At 42.3% G+C, this 19,367-nt stretch overlaps 1 protein-coding gene across 2 annotated transcripts in view; it reads right to left on the reverse strand.

Annotated features, from left to right (window-relative positions):
* Positions 1–1,200: 1,200 nt before the first annotated feature.
* The window catches only part of galnt17 (polypeptide N-acetylgalactosaminyltransferase 17), a 30,797-nt gene continuing 12,630 nt past the window's right edge, over positions 1,201–19,367 (reverse strand). For both annotated transcript variants that reach the window (XM_030744199.1, XM_030744198.1), the window contains exons 5-12: positions 15,096–15,270; positions 14,247–14,444; positions 13,771–13,888; positions 8,957–9,142; positions 8,662–8,799; positions 7,199–7,294; positions 5,727–5,888; positions 1,201–2,307 (exon numbers count right to left, since the gene is read on the reverse strand). In XM_030744199.1, coding sequence (XP_030600059.1) covers positions 2,173–2,307; positions 5,727–5,888; positions 7,199–7,294; positions 8,662–8,799; positions 8,957–9,142; positions 13,771–13,888; positions 14,247–14,444; positions 15,096–15,270 — 1,208 coding nt within the window. In that variant the 3' untranslated portion in view covers positions 1,201–2,172. The remainder of the gene's footprint in view (positions 2,308–5,726; positions 5,889–7,198; positions 7,295–8,661; positions 8,800–8,956; positions 9,143–13,770; positions 13,889–14,246; positions 14,445–15,095; positions 15,271–19,367) is intronic.

Below are 19,367 nucleotides of genomic sequence, written 5' to 3' on the forward strand. Positions count from 1 at the left end.
TTCTGACAAGCTCTCAACTCTCTTTGCCGAACACAGCAGGACGCCTCACCATGCCTCACTGCTGACATCTGTGCCTGAAGAGTGCAGCACAGTGCTGTGTCATCTGTGTTACCCAAGCTGCAGTCAGCTTTATCAGACTGTCACATTTTCATATAGCGGTGTTGTTCTGTCGAGTAATTATATCTATATACAGCAGCGAGCAGGCTGAGGTGACAGCTGCAGTGACACTACCCCACAGAGCCATATGCTGCACTGGACAAAATCATAGTAGTTAGCTTTGATTTTAAACACTGCTTATCAGAACAATGCAAAGAATGATACAGTAAACAAATGAAAAAGTTATTGCAGTCAATCCTTTAACATGTTTTTGTATGTTAAAATCTACAATTTTGTGTCCCTATAGATGCAAGTTTCCTTGATCAGTCTGTCCTTGTTATTGTTCACTGCTGGCTTACATTTAGCAGGACTTTAACCAACATACGGTAATCCTATTTCATGCCAGAGGGCCATGAGCAGTCTCATCGTTAAGAGTCTGATCAGCATTCAGCGTTCTGTTAGCATGCAGGCTCTGTCCTTCAGAGCCGCCTCACTCTCTCCTGCTCTGCTAGAAACAGGCCCTTGTGCTCCCAGCAGTCTCCTCCTGTCTCATTTACATCTTAAGCATTTAAGCCGATGCTTCATCCAGAGCAGTTTAGCGAGAGTAAGCAGTGGGAGGTCAGCGTCTGATTCAAGGACACTATTTACAGGACATATGGTTGCTTCAAGATTGAATCCATAACTTATCATTTTATAGGACAGACTCCCTAATGTTGGGCCACCTGGCTGCTCCATTTGTGGCTGTGTAATATTTTGGAGCAGCATCTTTATAAGGGATGTGATGAAAGTACTCATAAGCCAAGTTGGTGCAAGTTACACCAGATGCCATGCAGCTGGAAGCTGGGGGTGAAATCTCTTTTGAAGTGGTCTATTTTGGGGGATGATTTTGAGGACTAATCTCACAGCATGGGGAAAATATTTTGACCACAACCATGAAAATGGATGGAGCGGTTAAAAAAGAGAGTCTGGCACGGTAGCTCATCTCTGCTGTCTCAGGCTTATTTAAAGTCTAGAAGAGTAACCCCCCCCCCCCCAAAAAAATAAAAAATAAATAAAAAATAGAGACATTAAAGTATGAAAAATTAGACTCTAACAATGCACAACCCAGAAAATCAGTTGTTTATTGGAAGACAATCTTGGGAACAAAAATCCAGCTGGTAACACTTATGCAACTTAACATATAACATATACATCTTATAACATTAATAATTCCAGCCTTTAAGGCCTCCAGCATTTCCACATTGGTTCTCTTGTGCACGCTCCATCCCTGATTCAGGCCTCTTCTCATCTTTGCACTTCTATCCCTGTGTCCAAAAAAGTGCTTCCTAGGTTTGCAGTGGTTATGGCACTCAGCAGGTAACCGGATAAATCAACTCAGGACAACGAAACTTTGTACCAACTGCTTACAGTACTTATAATCATGCTACAAGATGTTCTGCATCTGATGCTACAGAATGCTTGGAGGGAAAATGATGTCCACAAAACATAGAACCAAGATTTAGCCCAGAGCCCTTTTTGAGGTGATTTGAGATGATTTACAAATGCAAAACTTAAATAAGGGTCCAGTACACCACATAGTACCAAACACTAAAACCTTCATGTCTGACGACAATGAAAAGTAGAGGTGCATATAACTGAAATTTAATTCCAGGTGTTTTATTGTTTTTCATCTCTTCAAAAACATAAAGTGACCCAGAATGAAATATTGCAGAAGGATTTGGAGGATGGAAACCTTTTTCTCTCCCCCACATAAGAAAGAACACACTTTTGGTTGATTAAATGTCTCTACTAAAATGAAAACACTGTAAAAAAAAAAAGTGGCACACAGGAATTATAACAGAGAGAGAAGGTCCCTTTCACCGTTCTTGAACTGTCCCCTTTGAAAAAAAAACATCAACTGTTCCCAAACCAGCTAATAGCTGAAATCTTCTCCTTAAAGCCATCTCTTATGGAGTCTCATTTCACAAGACGAGGAGCCCCGGTCTCACTGATTGTCCACTGGCCAAGCTAATGTCAGCTGACAGCTCTTGGAAATGGCCTCTGATGCAATTCGTCCCAATGAAATTGGCCAGGTGATCACTGCTTCATGGTGTTCTTGATGGTCCACTTCTGCCCCGAGCAGGGCTGCAGGACCAGCAGGTGTCCGAAGTAAACATTAGCCGGCACCACCTCCAGGCAGCGTCCTGTCGCTTCATTCATGATCGATTCGTTCTGCAAAGCAGAAGGAGATCCAACACTCTGGTTTTAATAGGTGTCACAGATGGCCTGTGACCCACATGTGACTGTGACAGAGCAGTATGCAACCAGACCAGGCCTGATGTGGACAGATGTTCCTCATGGTAACGTGTGTTTTCTGATCCTTAATACAACAACCCGTTTGCTCAAAAATGGCACTTTTTTTTTTTTATATCTTACGCTTATATCACATGAATAGAATAAAATAATAAGTTAATAATAAGTTCTCAGAGAGTGCTGTAGAAAATCCAGCCTGCCTCTGCAGGACCCTTCAGTTCTTTCCCTGCTGTGTGACAGAATGAAGGTCTGCAGCATCGAGCTCTCCTGTCACTCTGTTAAAGGTTATCGAACAAAACAAAAAGATAGAAATAAGGTTTTCCAAAATAAAAGTTAAAATTACTCATTTGTTTATTGTTCGTTTACACTGTCAGGTATATTTGCCTTAAAGGGGACCATATTTTACTATTATAAATATAATAATTAGGGGTGGGACTTTAACGCGTTAATTTCGATTAATTAATTATGGGGAAATTAACGCGTTAAAAATTTTAACGCATTTTAATCGCACTTTGCACCGTGGAACGTTTCTCAGTGCACGAGTTCCCAGCATACAGATTATATGGACGCACAATGTCCAAATTAGGGGCCGCATCCTGCGAAGGACCCGGCCCACGTCTTTCGCAGCCCACGAACACCACAAAGGCCGGAAGTGAGCAGCTAGCCTTCATATCAGCTGCCGTCACCTCTGCGTAGCTCATGTCGCCTAGCAACCGTGAGTGCGAAGCACAGCTGTGTAAAAGCAGCTGTTAAACGGAGAATGAACTTTTTCTCCTTTTTGTGGTTTAATTTTAAGTCTTTAATTCAAAATAAGCTGTTAAAACAAGCATAACACATTTCAACATCAAGGAATACAGCTGAGAGAATGATTAATTTCCAACTATAACAAGTGAGACATTAATGTTGAATAAAACTATCCAGTTATGATGCTTAACTTTAATTTCAGGTGTTTGCTTATCACAGGAGCACTTCCACCCTTCATTGGTCTGTGTAGTAGACTGGTGGGAAAATAAACAACATTTTGAAGTTTAAGCTTATGTATATTGATTCATTCATCAACTAAACTTAAATTAATATTTATCATGTCAAATATTGAAATGCGATTAAAATGCGATTAATTTCGATTAATTAATTACAAAGCTTGTAATTAATTCGATTAAAAAAATTAATCGAGTCCCACCCGTAATAATAATACAACAATTATTGTTCATATTAGTTTATGTGCTCATAATTCCTGCTCTCTGATGGGGATGGTTGCATTCTATCTCTCTCCCTGCCCTCCCCATCTCTCCTACTTGCTGTGAGAGCGTCTCTCACACACTGTCCGAATAAGAATAAGATTAGAAGCAACATGGATCTGGCAAACTGGGTCCTGAACACCATTGATCGAATTTTCTCCACTATGAGATCGGGGAATGGGGAGCCTGCGTGTCCGAGTGGAATAGACCCGGTTGGATACTCATCGACTCTTGGGGCTCGTGGAGACCTGTGTGTCTCTCAGCTCTGGAGGTTGAGGACGTGGAAGACATCTACATATTCGGCTATTTGGTAGCGGTATCTTTTCTGTTTGGGCTCGGAGGATACCTGATTTACCGGGAAATTAAGAAAATCTGGGCAGCAGTTCGACATCTGCCGAGGCTGCAGATCCAGGTGGACGGGCTGTGCAGGGCCATACAAACTCAGACTCAAAGCCTGGTGGACCTGAGCCGGAAGCTGGGTGCATCGTCCAGCTGAGAACATGCTCGCAGACAAGAGGGATCAGATCTGGAGATAAGGTTCGGTTCTGCACGAGGACGGTAAATAATGAATTTGGATTATTGGATTTACTGAATGGGTTCTCCAATGAAACTGAAGGCTGTTGGAAAAAAAAACAAGCAGCCTGTTCCAAAACAACATCTGCATTATCAGGAATTCGGCTCCCTAGCCGGCCTTGAGGCTGGTAATCATATCTCTCCAGGACAATGTGTGATGGTCGCTCTTCCCCTCAGCCCTCTCTGTGATTTGTGTGAGCTGGATCTGGTGTACCACGGCCGCTGATGAACTTCCATCACTATCAGTGAACTGTTTTGACTAGGAGCTGGCATCTGGCTCCACAATGCCCCCACCCTCTCGTCTCCATCTGCATCCCCTCCTGCCCCTCCCTCACCCACCATATTGCTGTCCTGGCTTTAAATGTGCAAATATGCTTTGCTAAGGTGGGTTTTTTGGACCCTGGTATGGTGCTCATTTCGAGCACCGTACCAGATGACTTTTTTTAGCCTAACTACCCCATGATGTGTTTTTGTTTTCCTTTTCTGGGGACTGATTGTAGCGGCGGCGCCAGTGAAAAATGGCAGCGGCTGCAGACACCCATCTCCCCTATGTTAGTCTGTCTGTTTCTTCTCTGGATGGTTGTTCCGAACCCAATTTCGTTATATTATGATGGAATGTCGTTATATAACTTGCTGTTGTATAATGATTAATTTCGTTGTATGTATAATAACAATAAAGTTCTAAAGTTCTATTCTATTAACCAGACTGCTTTAAATGATTTGCTTCAGACTTTCAACTTTTGGCTCTGGATGATTTCAGTGAGGAGGATATGATATCCTAGTACCGTCAGGCAGAAATCTCCCCCAGCCTGGCGTTCAACCCTTCTGTTTGTGAGGGGAAGCCAATCAGAAGAAAGCTGACTTAAAAGGAGGTGGAAGGAACATAAAGGGACTTGTTTCAGACAAAGGATGAACTGCAGGGCTGCAGCAAGGCTCAAGATAAGATAAATTAAGATTATTTTAAATTTTTAATCATGCAAAGCTACTCTAATAGAGGTCCAGGAATAAACATTTTACACATCTCTTTCACCCTCTAGGAGCACGACACAAAAGATGTTGGACAACAACTTGCAGTTTGGCCTCCATCAATATGAAAAAGCCACATTTTGGTGTTTATCATCACAATAAGCCTGTCAAACCTGCACAGTGTCACTTATTGGACTGGCTGAAGGATGGGATGCCATCCCACAGCATGAGGAGGAGGTGCCAGGCTGCTGTGGGTGTGTGTGGTTCTTCCACATGCTGATGAGGCCCCTGTTTGTTACATGAATAAACTGTTAAATTGCCAACATGTCTTGTTTTGTTAACTTCAATCATCCAATCCAATAAACACCAAACAAGAGTCAACAGCAGAATCAGCTGTTTGTCACTGGCAGAGAAGAGTTGGCAAGTTTTTCACGGGTGCAGCCCACAGATGCATTTCCTTACAAATGTGGTTCCATGTAAGGAAGATAAACAGGCTTTCCAACAGAAACCTTACCCAGCCTTACCTTTTGTGCCAAGCTTAGATTTGTCTCTACTTCTCACCTGAGAGAAATGCCACGTCTTCTGTTTGACGTAGGTCACCTTTTCGCAGTTGACGAGCTGAGGAAATTTGCTGATCTGATCGTCCACCACACAGCGAGTGTCCTCACCGGTGCTGCCGAGTGGACCCAGGAACAGCTGACGCTCTTTGGTGTAACGTCCTAACTAAGAGGAAAACAGGCAGGGGACACATGAAGGATGTGATGATGTGAAGGCAACAATAGTGAACCTGAAGGAATTTTCCTTAATTATGGAGGCTGGGTTATTTATTTATTGTGCTTTTTTGGATGCTGTTGCTCCAAATACTGCTGAGAGGCAAAGCGTGTCTTTATTCTTGACCGAGTGCTAAATACAAAGATTACATCGCTGTTAATCACAGTGTTGCTTCAGCAGAGTTCCAGCCCCCTCAGAGCCCCAGCATTTTTATATACATCCAGTTCTGCTGCTGTTTTATCTTGAATGAAAGGAAGTCGGTCAGATTCTTCCCGCTCTGTTTCTCATTCACACGCCAGGTTGATCAATAGCAACGTCAGCTTTAACAGTGCAGATCAAACAGTCACTCTGCTTGGATCTAAAGCTCTGCATTCTTCAATGTGCTGGTAGTTTGTATTTGCATCACTTTCCATTATTAAGAAAGCTTGAATAGTGGTTTCTGACCTCGCGGTGCAAAGCATTAAAGTGAAAAAGATAAAATGTTCCATCAACTACCCAGGCAGCCCAGTCTGAGTATTTTAACTGCACACTGTTTGCAGTGTATGATACAGAAGTCAGGTTGCACAGGAGCATTTTGGAGTTCATCTCTTAAAAATCCCACATGAGGTCCCCATACGCCTCTGCTTCTTCTTAAGGACAGAGTTTCATTTATAAAATGCTTTTCTAGTATTTCTGACCACTGCAGGTTACATTCACCTTTTCACACATATTCATATAGCACGTAATGCCTTTAAGTACTTTATCTATTTTGCATACGCCTACAGCCAGTTTAGAATCACCAATTAACCGGACGTGCATGTGTTTGGACTGTGGGAGGAAGCCGGAGTACCCGAGCAGGACCCACACTGAGAGGTGCTTTAATAAAAACTGAAGCATTTTTGTTCCACGGGGTGGATAACTTTAAAAATGCAGCACTCATTTTTCAGGATTGAATTAAATTTTTAGCTCTTTTACACTGAAGCCTCGACTTTTCCCCCTAAATAACCTGTTTACCACTGTGAGCTAAAAAGAGAAGCCCTTAGGACCGAGGGGCTGAAGAGCTGACACTGGCTGACTCAGGGCTTCAGCACAAAAAGTGCAAGACACAATTTTATTCTGACAGCAGAGCTCTCTCCTTGGAGGATTTCAGCTGAGCCTGTGATTGAGACACAGCTGTAAATCACATCACTGCAGAAACTCGCTGTATGTTTTTAAAAGAAAGTGGAGAAAGATGGACTGCAGTCTTTAGTGTGGTGCTGAGGGTGTGTGTGTGTGTGTTGTACCTGAGGGTTCCACCCATGGCATGGGTGCAGGGTGACCGTGTGGTTCTCCTTCGCACCCTGATCCATACACAGGTGGCTTGCTTTAGAGTTGCGGACCTGAAATATACAAAAAAATCACGTTTAACTTATAAAATTGAAATATTCCCTAAAGTAATTTGTTATTAAAAAAATATAGAGACGTGAAAAAGGATGTGTCAGTGTCGTTTTCTGTTAACAGCTGAGAAGCTGTGGATGTACAGCACATGCTCTCTGACTGCTATCTTAATGTTTTTGGTCTGTGGAGGAGATACGCTATACTGCCAAAGGTATTCACTGACCACCAAAATCACTGAGTTCAGGTGTTCCACTGCTAAATATTCCACAGTCAGCTGTTAGTGGGATAATAACAAAGTAGAAGCAATTGGGAACGACAGCAGCTCAGCCATGAAGGTGTAGGCCACGTAAAATCACAGAGTGGGGTCAGAGGATGCTGAGGGTCATAGTGCACAGAGGTCACCAACTTTCTGCAGAGTCAATCACTACAGACCTCCAACCTTCATGTGGCCTTCAGATCAGCTCAAGAACAGTGAGAGCTTCATGGATGGGTTTCCATGGCAGCTGCATCCAAGCCTTCCATCACCAAGCTCAATGCAGAGCGTTGATGCAGTGGTGTAAAGCACGCCGCCACTGGACTCTAGAGCAGTGGAGACGTGTTCTCTGGAGGGATGAATCACACTTCTCCATCTGCCAATCCGATGGAGGAGTCTGGGTTTGGTGGTTGCCAGGGGAACAGTACCTGTCTGACTGCACTGTGTAAAGATTGGTGGAGGGGGGGTTATGTTGTGGGGGTGTTTTCAGGAGTTGGGCTCGGCCCCTTAGTTCCAGTGAAAGGAACTCTTAATGCTTCAGCAGACCAAGACATTTGGGACAATTTGATGCTCCAACTCTGTGGGAACAGTTTGGGGATGGCCCCTTCCTGTTCCAGCATGACTGCACACCAGAGCACAAAGCAGCTCCATAAAGACATGGATGAGCCAGTTTGGTGTGGAAGAACTTGACTGGCCTGCACAGAGTCCTGACCTCAGCCTGATAGAACACCTTTGGGATGGATTAGAGCGGAGACTGTGAGCCAGGCCTTCTGTCCAACATCAGTGTCTGACCTCACAGATGTGCTTCTGGAAGAATGGTCAGAAATTCCCATAAACACTCCTAAACCTGTGGAAAGACTTCCCAGAAGAGCTGAAGCTGTTATAGCTGCAGAGGGTGGGCCCACATCATATTAAAGCCTCTGGATTAAGGATGGATGTTACTCAGGTTCATGTGTGTGAAGGCAGATTAGCTTTTGGCAGTATAGTGTACATGTTTATGGATGAATACAAATCTCTCAGGATTCATGTACTTCTCATTTCAGTGGTTTCATTTGTACATCTGATCTTACATGTACAAATGTTGACTCTTTCCAGTGTCTGTCCTTCATGGCTCACCTCACCGTAGAACAGTGTATCGTTGTACCTCCTCATCTCTGGGTAAACATTGTCTAGGTACCACTGAAAGCTCTTACACTGCAGATTCTTCCTCAGTGCAACCCTCTGTGATATGTCTCCGTAATCAATGCCGTGGTTCTGCAAGAGCAAAGGGAGTTAAGGCTTTAATATGTGACCATTTTTATGTTACTGAACATCTGTTGTTGGTTCATAAAAATATGTACATTTACTGCACAAAAACATAACTGAGAGAAACAGCCAAACATGAGTGAAAACAGGAAAAGGCCTCGCTCACCTCCATGGGGATGTTCCAGGCCAGGTAGACACTGGACTTGTACTCATCCATCCAGACCTCAGCCACACGCAGAGCATTACGGCGTGTGTGGAAAGCTATGTTACTGTGGTAGGGTTTCTTCATTCGTGCAATGTGAGCCACTCTGGAGCAAGGCAGCACCTCCATACTGCCTCCACACAGCCACACCTGTAGGTCGTAGGTGTCTGAATTAAAGCTCACAATAATATATTGTTGGCCGCAGGGCAGCAGGAAATCTAAGCAGCAGGCAGATGCACAGTCACCATGCTGGCCCTGATTTATAAAGTCAATAACAGCTACCTGCAGGAGCACGGAGGACCTGGAAGGACACACCTTTCTTTGTGCTAGAACTAATGAAAGCTGTGTCTGTAAATCTTTTAATGCTTCAAAGTTTTCCTTCTTGCTTTTTTGGCAAATATTGTTTTAATTGTTGCCTTTTGGGATTGATTCAGTTTTTGAGCACCCAGAGAAACTGCAGTGGGCTCATTTTTCAGCTTCAGACACGTGATTTTCCTGTTTAGTATTAAACAAATCTCCTCACTAACATCAGTTGCCAGTGTACATACATAAATGGATGCTCTCCTACTGCACATGCACATATTTACTTATGTTGTTTTCTGTGATAAAACATTTTGGTTATTACAATGTATAATCCAGAGCATTTATTAATGGATAATTTAGTGTTTTATTTGTATTTCAGTTTCATGACTCACCACCAAATCCAAAGCAAATCCAGCACTGATCACAGATCTCACACTACTAACAACAGTGACAGTGTGAACAGCTGATCATTGAAGATGAACATATCAGCCCTGTCTCATAAGAGAAGGTCAGAAGCCCTTGTCACGCTTGTCCATGAAGATGTGGCCAAAACATCCTCTACAGCTGACCTGACGTGTTGTCTCCCAGCTTCGATATGGGGCACAGAGGTGGTTCAATAAAACACGAATGCTAGCACAGCCCCAACATCAACATAACAACAGGACTGCGGTCAAGTGACGGGGAAGCCAGCTGCACGCACAATATCGTTGCACTTTTATTCTAGACAATACGGTACGGGTGCGGAGCGACCTAGAAACATCTTCAGCTTCTTATCCTGTAATTACGACCATTTCACTGCACAGTCCAGTGGAGGTTTTACTATAATGTAAATTGTGATACATGATCATCCTTAAATTACACACTATAATACATTTGTTTAAAAACTCAACAAATTCTTGAAGAGAGCAAATTTGTGATGGATTTTAATGCAGACTGACTCCCAACTCTCTACACAAGCACTGTCCTGTAATATTGATGAATATTTCATAAAAAATTAAATGCCAAGCCTCTAAATACTCAGTCTGTGTGGCTGTGCAATTAATCAAAATTTGATTTCAATTTCAATTTTGGCTCCAAACAATCACAAAAAACAGTGTAATCAATTATTATTGATTTTGTCCCGTGACGCTCCGTATACTCTTAGCCCTGATTTATGCTTCAGCCTTGAGTCTTTGTGGCCCTACAAGGTAACCTGCGCAAGTGGCCTGCGACGTTGTCTGTACTTACACTTATGCAGGTGCATTTTGTGTTAGTTACCGCTAATTATCGAGCGGGAAATCGACGCTGTAACCTGACCCGCACCTCCTGAGAAATATTAACTAACTCCCATTATGTCCCTGCCAATCACGAGGCACGATTAGCGGAGCCAGCAGGGAGATGTCTCTACAAATATTAGCTCTGTGGGTTTAATTAGCTGTCATGGTCCTGGGCTGGTGGCCCAGTGTTTTGTATAGCTCTGTTGTTTTTTCTTGGGTTGTGCTTTTTAGTGTTTAAGGTTAGTTTTCTCAGTTTGTTGTTTGGATGTGCTGTTTAGTTTCCCTTCCTGTTGTTTCTTTGTGAATGTCTGATCCCCTTTGTCAAGTTTTCTGTGTTAGGTCTGCGTGTGTTATGTTGGTCACTTCCTGTTTTATTTTGACAGTCTCGTGTTCCCTGTGCTTTGTGTTTAGTTTTGCTTCCCCTGTGTTATTAGGTTCATTTGTTTCACCTGTTGTTCCCTGCTGTTTCCACTCTCTCTGGTTTCCTCGTGTGTGTTTAAGCCCTCAGTTTTCCTCTGTTCTTTGTTCAGGTCCTCGTCACTGTTAATGTCTCGTTTGCGGTTCCTGCTGTAAGCATTTTTGTGTTTCAAGTTTTGAGTCTCCTTGTTCAGCTGGCTCCTGATCAGCTTGTTCGGAGTTCAAGCATTTAAAATAAAAGTTAAGTCCCATTAAAGCTCTTGCCTGGTGTCCTGCAGTGGACACCAGCAGTGGGGTCTTCCCTGCCTTGCCTGCAGCAGCTGTGACATTAGCACTGTAATTTTGTAATATTGTGTTATAGTTATAGCTCTAATATCTCTGTATATTTGCAATTTGTATACTTGTATATTGTCTTATAGTTTTTATACTTATTTGCTTTTTCTGTAAGCACGAAGTACCGCAGCAATTTCCTAATGCTGTGAACCTGTTCACCCATATGGCAATAAAAACCTTCTGATTCTGATTCTGATTCTGACCTGGAAACTGATTGGATTTACGTCCCTACCAATGTTAATACCAAAGCTCTGGATACAGGATCTGTCAGGATGTTGTGGCACTAAAATGTGAGCAAATTTATTTGGTCTAAATAACTTAACCTGGTATTATATGGGGTGGCTGTAGCTCAGTAGGTAGAGCAGGTCACCTACTGATCGGAAGGTCAGTGGTTCGAATCCTGGCTACTCCAGGCTACATGCCAATGTATCCTTGGGCAAGATACTTAACCCTAAGTTGCTCTCCGACCGTTCTGTCGGAGTATGAATGTGTGTGAATGCTAGTTAATTAAAAAAGCACTTAGCTTAATTAATGATGGAAGTGCTTGTATGAATGGGAGTGCATGGGTGAATGCAAAACAGGTTGTATAAGCGCTTTGAGTGCTCTGATTGAGTAGAAAAGCGCTATATAAGAACTAGTCCATTTACCATTATTAGTCGTGATAGTCTGAACCTTCTTCCTGCTTGGCTCTTTTATTTTAGCATCATGTCAGTTTACACAAAGCTCATGTAACAACATCACTCACGTCACATGATGTAATCATGTATGTGTATGTGGGTGTGTGTGTGTGTGTGTGTGTGTGTGTCCTCAGGAAACAGGCGTTACCTGCTTTCCATGTGCATGTTTATGATAAACACATTGTGATACATAGAAAAACAGTTAAACATTTATCTATTCTAACAACAATATATTTAAAAAAGTCTTTATATTGTATTTATATTTTCATATTTTATTTATATATTCTGTATTTTATTTTAAATTTAGTATTCACTATTCTTTAAGTGCAATAAATGCAATGTGTTTACAAAGTCAATGAGTAATCATGTTAAATAATCGTGATTATGATTTTTCCCATAATTGAGCCCTACCCTCAGGTTCACCTCCACTGTGCCTCTGGAGACTTTTCCATATTTTTTTATACTTAGCTAAGTAATTTAATATATACCACAGGACATTGTTTCCCGACGTCTGTAAAATATATTTTTCCAATTAACTGTGCAGACTGATGAACACCATAAAGGGAATAAAGTGAATGAAATATTATCATAATGAAAATTCAGATAAACTACTTTTTGCATTCTTTGGTTATAAAATTATTGGTGCTGTTTTTTAGGGAGACGTTCAGTGTGCAGAATAACCCTGAAGCTTTTATTTTACTGGATTGATTTTTATTATTATGTGTGGCCAAAGCAGTAATGACTTGCTAGTTGCACCTAGTGAGATTGAGAGAGGTTCTTGTCACAGGGGACAGTGAACATAATCCACTGCTTTGTAGTATAAGAGGAGCATACAGGTAACTTCCTGTTCTTGAGATGGGACATTGTGGACCAGGTTCATGTCTTTAGCAAAAAAAAAAAAAAAGCTGTACAGCAGGGACAGGACAGCTGTGGGAGTGAGGGAGGAACTTGGTAAAAGGATTTTTATGTTGATGGTTTGAAGCTGAATGCTAGCTGTTTTATTGCAATGTTCACATTTATGTATCCTGATTTCATATTTTTGGTAACGTTGATATTTTTAGTTATAAGACAGTCTACACTGTACTGCCAAAAGTCTTTGAGATCATTGAGTTCAGGTGTTCCAGTCTCTTCCACAGGTGTATAAACCAGCACCTAGGCATGCAGACTGCTTCTACAGACATCAGTGAAAGAATGGGTCGCTCTCAGGAGCTCAGTGAGTTCCAGCGTGGTACCGTGATAGGATGATACCTGTGCAACAAGTCCAGTCACTGCTAAATATTCCACAGTCAGCTGTTAGTGTGATTATAACAAAGTGGAACCGATTTGGAACGACAGCATAAAATCACAGAGTGGGGTCAGAGGATGCTGAGGGTCATAGTGCACAGAGGTCACCAACTTTCTGCAGAGTCAGTCACTACAGACCTCCAACCTTTTGGCAGTATAGTGTATACTGAACAGTGTTGTATTTTATTTTAGTTTCAGTTATTTGATAGCTAGCTAAAGTGCTTCATGAAGAAGGATGTTTGTTATTTCTTCAGGAAAAATCTAATAACCTCCCAGAAAAATAACAGACTCTCCAAACGTACAGAAACAAACTCCAACCTTCCTGCTCTACGTGACCTATTTATCTCCATTGCCCTGCTGTGAGCTGCACACACAGGACTGGTCCTCCAGGACTCTTAATGGGGCCTCATTTATCAGTGGTGCCACGCTACGGTGGCCACTGCTCCACTTAAAACCTACAGGGGTAAAGAGGGAACAGGAACAAGAGGAAACTGGGTGACACACAAACCTTGATGCCTAGTTCGATGTTCTCCCCTCCGTAGACATCCATGCCTGAGTCGAGCAGACCAAGCTTTCCAAAGTACTCGCGATTGACCACAAAGGAGCATCCAATCATGGCAGGAGTCCTGCAGCCAGGAAAGCACACAGTATAATGTGACACTGAGCATTCACACACGAGAATATGGTGGATGATTGCGTGTCCTTATGTGATATATTTTGATAAAAAATGGAAGGAAATCCAAATTTAACACAAATATATGGGTGATAATCAGATCATTAAAATCCTATTTTCACCACTCTGTATTTTACGCTGTAATTTTTTTAATCGCTTTGATGAGATTTTTTCTCTTTTTCCCTAATCTCCCCAAAAACTATAAAGAAAGCGATGGCGTTTTTAATGAAAATCTGAAAGAAGTAACCTATAAAATAGGTCTCATAAATGTGATATCATTGTGTGTGTTTATATGGGGGGTGCTGGCATGCCTTATCGGTGCAGACGTGTCCCCCTTCTCCCACCACTCTTTGGGTGGACTGATGTACATGCACCACAGCTCCCAGTTGTAGCCGTGGCCAGAGTTCTCATAGCGCTCCACCTCGAAAGTCTCGTGCTTGATGTTGTCGATTGATGGCAAGATAATCCTCTTGTGGTCCTCCTTTATTCTAGCTAGAACTGGCTCCGCCCTGAAAAGAAACAACACACACACACACACACACACACACACACACACACTTACCCAATGTGCAGAGGCAAACTTCAAGAAATAAAGCACAGAGCTTCTTTTAAGAGCAGAAAGTCCCCCAAGTTGTACCAACCTTATCACTAATTCTATTTGATCCATCCCAGTTCAGCTCTGCAGGGTGCAGTGAGTGAACTGAATTGTGAACATACTCTAAGGCACGTACTGAGGTCGAAAACAAGCAAACCTACGGAAAGGTGTGAACAGGATGTGGCAGCGGTGGTGTCGTGTTTTTTTATTTCTTCTTTCTACTTCCCCTGTTGCCTCTCATTACAGTATTGAGCCGTTGGCAGAGTTTGCCACAAAGCAGTCAGCGTTTTGGGATTTTTGCTGAATCACTGTAAAATAATTTTCATGTTTTTATGGTTACCAAAAATGTACTTTTATGACCTGTTCTCCTTGTTTTGCTGCCTGTTTTATGTGTTTCGGTTAAACCTGATCCTACAGCCTCAAGTCTCTCATCCTATGCCCTCTGTTTCCATGAATCTGTAAAGCACATTGTGGCAATCTTTTAACACTGATACACCATCCATCCATCCACTTTCTCCAAGGTTATTAACATAGAAATTCCCTCCAGATCATGAGATTTAATTACCATAATGGGGTGAACTCCACATGGGCATCAAAAAATCCCGTCACCTCAGCGGTGGCTACCTTCCAGCCCTCGATCCTGGCCCGGATCAGTCCCTCTCTCTTCTGGTTCCTCACGATCTTCACCAAGCCGGGGTAGCGTTTGTTCACGTACTCCTCCAGCGGACCTTTCAGCTGCTCTGCAGTTCATAAAACAACGATAACACATCAAACAAAACAAGTCAGAAATATTTATAGATACTGATCTCTGAATCCGCGGCTTATCACTGCAGCATATGATCTGATATCTGACCTTTTAACGACTGAACATATCACCATGAACACATCACTGTTGTAGCTAAGTCAACTGTTACAGTAGCATGTAAGTGGCAAGCATAATAACAACCCCCCCCCACCCGTCCTAAAGAAAGGAGGGAAAAGTAGAAATGCTTCAACAATCTCCTCCAGCAGCAACAATCAAGGCCTCACACATTATGCTCATCGTGCATAAATGTAATTATTTTCGTGCAATCACAATAATTGGTATTCCTGTTGATAAATATGAAAGGCCAGCAGGGTGAGCTTAAGCAACCATTCCCAATGTGACAACCGCACTGCTGCAGAAACCTCACATCCAACCTTGGTGATGAAGTAATATCGTTTGGCTGCATAAAACAACATGGTAAGAACACACAGCACTGCCCATTTCTCTCCGACAGTAAATATCCCATCACATATTTTAAGCTGTCCGCATACTAGAGACTAGGAACCAAACACAGCCAATACACCTCTGTATACGGTCACGACATAAGATGTTTGTCCAGGGAAATGCACACACTAGCCCTTTATTATCCTCTGACATACGTGCACTCAAATAATATGTACATGCCCATAAGGGTGAGGGATGTACCCCAATTATGTGTTATGAAAAAAGTTTTCCCAAATGCAGACAAATCAAAAATCAGTGAAACCACCAAAAAAAGCCAGCTTTATTAAACTAAGCTGATACTGCGAGAACAAAGTTCAACAGGTGGAAAATAATCAAATTACAACAACAACCTAACGAGGAACAAACCAGTGAAGCAGAGGACAACATGAGGGAATAACACAGGGAGCAAATATCAGAGATGATCTGACCCAGACTGTCAGAAATCACTTTAAATATCCGCACGAGGGACAGCTGGGTAACAAGGATCAGGTGAACACAATCAGACCCCATTCCAGGAAGCAAGTTTAGCTAAAAACTCAGAAACTGTTCCCTAACCTGGCAGGTTTTATCCAACAACCTCTGAGTGTCTCTCTGACTCCGCCCCTCCTGCTGCACCTGAACCACCTGTCTGACACTCCCATTCATTTCCTCCTTCATAAAGTGGCTGTCAGAGCGTCGGAGGAGCGAATTCATCTGCAGACGTTTATGTTTCTACAAGCACTGAAATCCCAGTTAGACGTTAGTTTGTTATTTTTGTAACATGAAGCTTTTACAGTCGTTCACTCGTCAACAGGCTGTAAGGACGGAGACAGCGATGATGTCACGCATTTATAATGAGGCAGCTGCAGCTGTCAGACTGTCAGTCAGTTCCTCTGAAACACTTACTGTAGTTACTGCAGCATCACTGTTACATCACACTGATCTGGATGAAGCTGCTGACACAGAACACACTGATCGGTGATCAATGATCGATCATTGGTCGTGTTGGAAAAGCTCACTGATGGAAAAATGTCTGATCCTGGAGATGATGGGAATGTTTGAGTGAAGATGAGGCTGAAATGATGAAGACTTCAAACTGAACTAAATGGATTTAAAGTGACTGAAATCAACATTTTGAAAGTTCTGCTGTCTGAAATTATGAACCTCCACATATTTTCACTGAAAATCACCTAAATCTGTGATCATCAGCTCTATAAGGGATCACCAAATCGTGTCCGAGTCCACCTGCACAGCAGGAGGATCCAAACAGATCAGGATCAGGGATTCAGACCGGATAAGGTCCACATCCAGTTCAGGCTCCAGTCATTTCCCAGCTCATCCAGTCTGGATTTGTTCATAATGGATTCATTTTCCTGATACGATCTATAATTAAAATGTCTCATCCTCCCAAAATTGTACTGAAATAATTAAAACCTATAAAGCTGAGACATTTCTGAGAACATGAAACTGTGACTGACCTCTGACCTTTAACAGTAACTCAGTGAAACATCTCTGCTGTGGCTGTCAGAGACCGCTTCTAAGCTGATCTAAGATCAGCTTCACTGATAGATGACGGGCTAAACTGGAAACATTAAAGCAGTTTTTCTGTAAACCTCATTACTCAGTTTTATCCAGTAATGGCAGAAATAATGAAATTATCCATTAAAAAAACAAAAAGAAGTGATGTTGCTTCATTCCATCAATAGATTCAGTTTCTACTGAATAATTATTCAAACAAAGGACTCGTCATGAACTGCAGCAAAAATAGTTTTATTTAATAAAAAACTGACCCGAGGTCAGTGAACTGTGTCTGATTTCTTCAGTTTCTGTCTCCTGAATTTTGTCCTGTCAGGTTAGAGCTGAAAAAATGATGATGATGATGATGATGATGACAGAGTGGACCGAGCTGATTAAAATGACTCTTTTCTTCACAGTCAGCACTGACGTGGTCATAATCTCGATCCACTGGACTAAAATAGAGGCTCCGCCCTTTATTTACCTGTTGCCATGGTGAATCCTGGTATCGCAGCTCCATTGATGATGGTTTTCTTTCCTCACTCGTGCATGAGCTTATCTCAGGGTGAACATGCTCAGAGTTGATTGTACTGATTCTGATCAGCAGTTCTGGAAACTCCGAGTTGCCGACCTCAGAGTTGATCAACTCAGAGTTTATTTTAAACTCGGAGTTTGTTGGACCTGCTTCCTGGAATGGGGCTCTGGTCCCGTCTGTCTCCTGAGTGAATTGTCTGCGTGTTTGTTTACCTTCCTGTCCTTGTGTCACGTTCAGATGTGTGAGTCAGGGTTATAATAGTTTTGGATTTTACATTATAGTTTAGTTTTAGTTAGTTTTTACTTTTTTTTTCCTCTAATTCAGTTAGTTTTAATTAGTTTTCAGAGTGTTTTTTCTTGTTTTTATTTTTGGTTTCATGCTTAGTTTCAGTTAGTTTCAGTATTAGTTTTAGTATTTTCATACCTAATCAGGTGCAAGATTCAAGGCGCAAAAGTGACTATTGTGTAATGAAAACTTGACAAAAGATACCGTTTAAAGAAATATATTCAACAACCAGCTGTTCACAGACAGAAGCACTACGTGCTAAATGTGTGTAATATTAAGGACACACATGAACATCAACAGGGAGAAACAAAGAAAAACATGAACTCCCAAACTCAATACATTCTACAATAAACTCCACAATAAAGTTCAGCATCAGTGCAGCAGATTAACAACAGCTACATGTGGTGTGTGACAAAAACAAACTCTTTGAAGGAGTCAAAGGTCAAATCCAGCTGCATCCTGATGTTCTCACCACCTGATGCTGCTTCTGTTTTGGAGCTAGCTTGGTTAGATGCTGCTAATTAAACTTGCAGGGTCTTTGCGGCCTCTGTACATAACCTATGGAAGTTGCCGACCTCATGTCCACATTTACGCTTGTGTAGCTGGATTGTGTGTGTTAATTACCTTGTGGTCGTGTGCAGGTGTTTTATATGCGGCGCAGGCTGGGACTTCTTTTTTGGTCCTCGCTCTTTGTGCTCAGTTTTTTGGCTGCAAACATATTTGTTCCTTTTTTTTTTACACTTTCTTCATTCCTTCACGTCCATTTCGATAGTTTCAGCAGTCTCCTACCAGGAATTTGCTGACAGTTGTGAGTCCTTATATTGATGCTTTGATTATTATTCCTGATTGTTATTCTCTCACTGATAAAGTAGCCGGAAACGCACAAGGACGCAACAGTTTAGTCACAACGTTCTGGGCTGCGTGGACCCGACAAGTAGTCCCGTTTCTCAGAGGCGCAGGCCAGGTTACCTGGTAGGATCAGAGCGGTTTCTGTAGCCCTTGTGGCTTCTCAGCTGGACTTTGATGTTGCTGGTTTTTCCTGACTGAGAAATGTTCCGCACATTTCTCATCATCATCCACAACAAGACTTTCGATTCTATCTGTGCTCTTGTACTCAAAGAACCTCCATACGGGACTCTGCCGCTTTCTCTGCAGACGGCAGCCATTACTTTGCGGACCAGCGCGGTGAGCGCACGCACATGCGCACACACTCACACAGTTGTCCGATGGCGCTCCCAGCTTAAACTCAGAGAGCGGAAACAATGATTTCATAT

The sequence above is a fragment of the Archocentrus centrarchus genome, chromosome 13 (genome assembly GCF_007364275.1).
Source record: "Archocentrus centrarchus isolate MPI-CPG fArcCen1 chromosome 13, fArcCen1, whole genome shotgun sequence".
Taxonomy (NCBI): domain Eukaryota; kingdom Metazoa; phylum Chordata; class Actinopteri; order Cichliformes; family Cichlidae; genus Archocentrus; species Archocentrus centrarchus.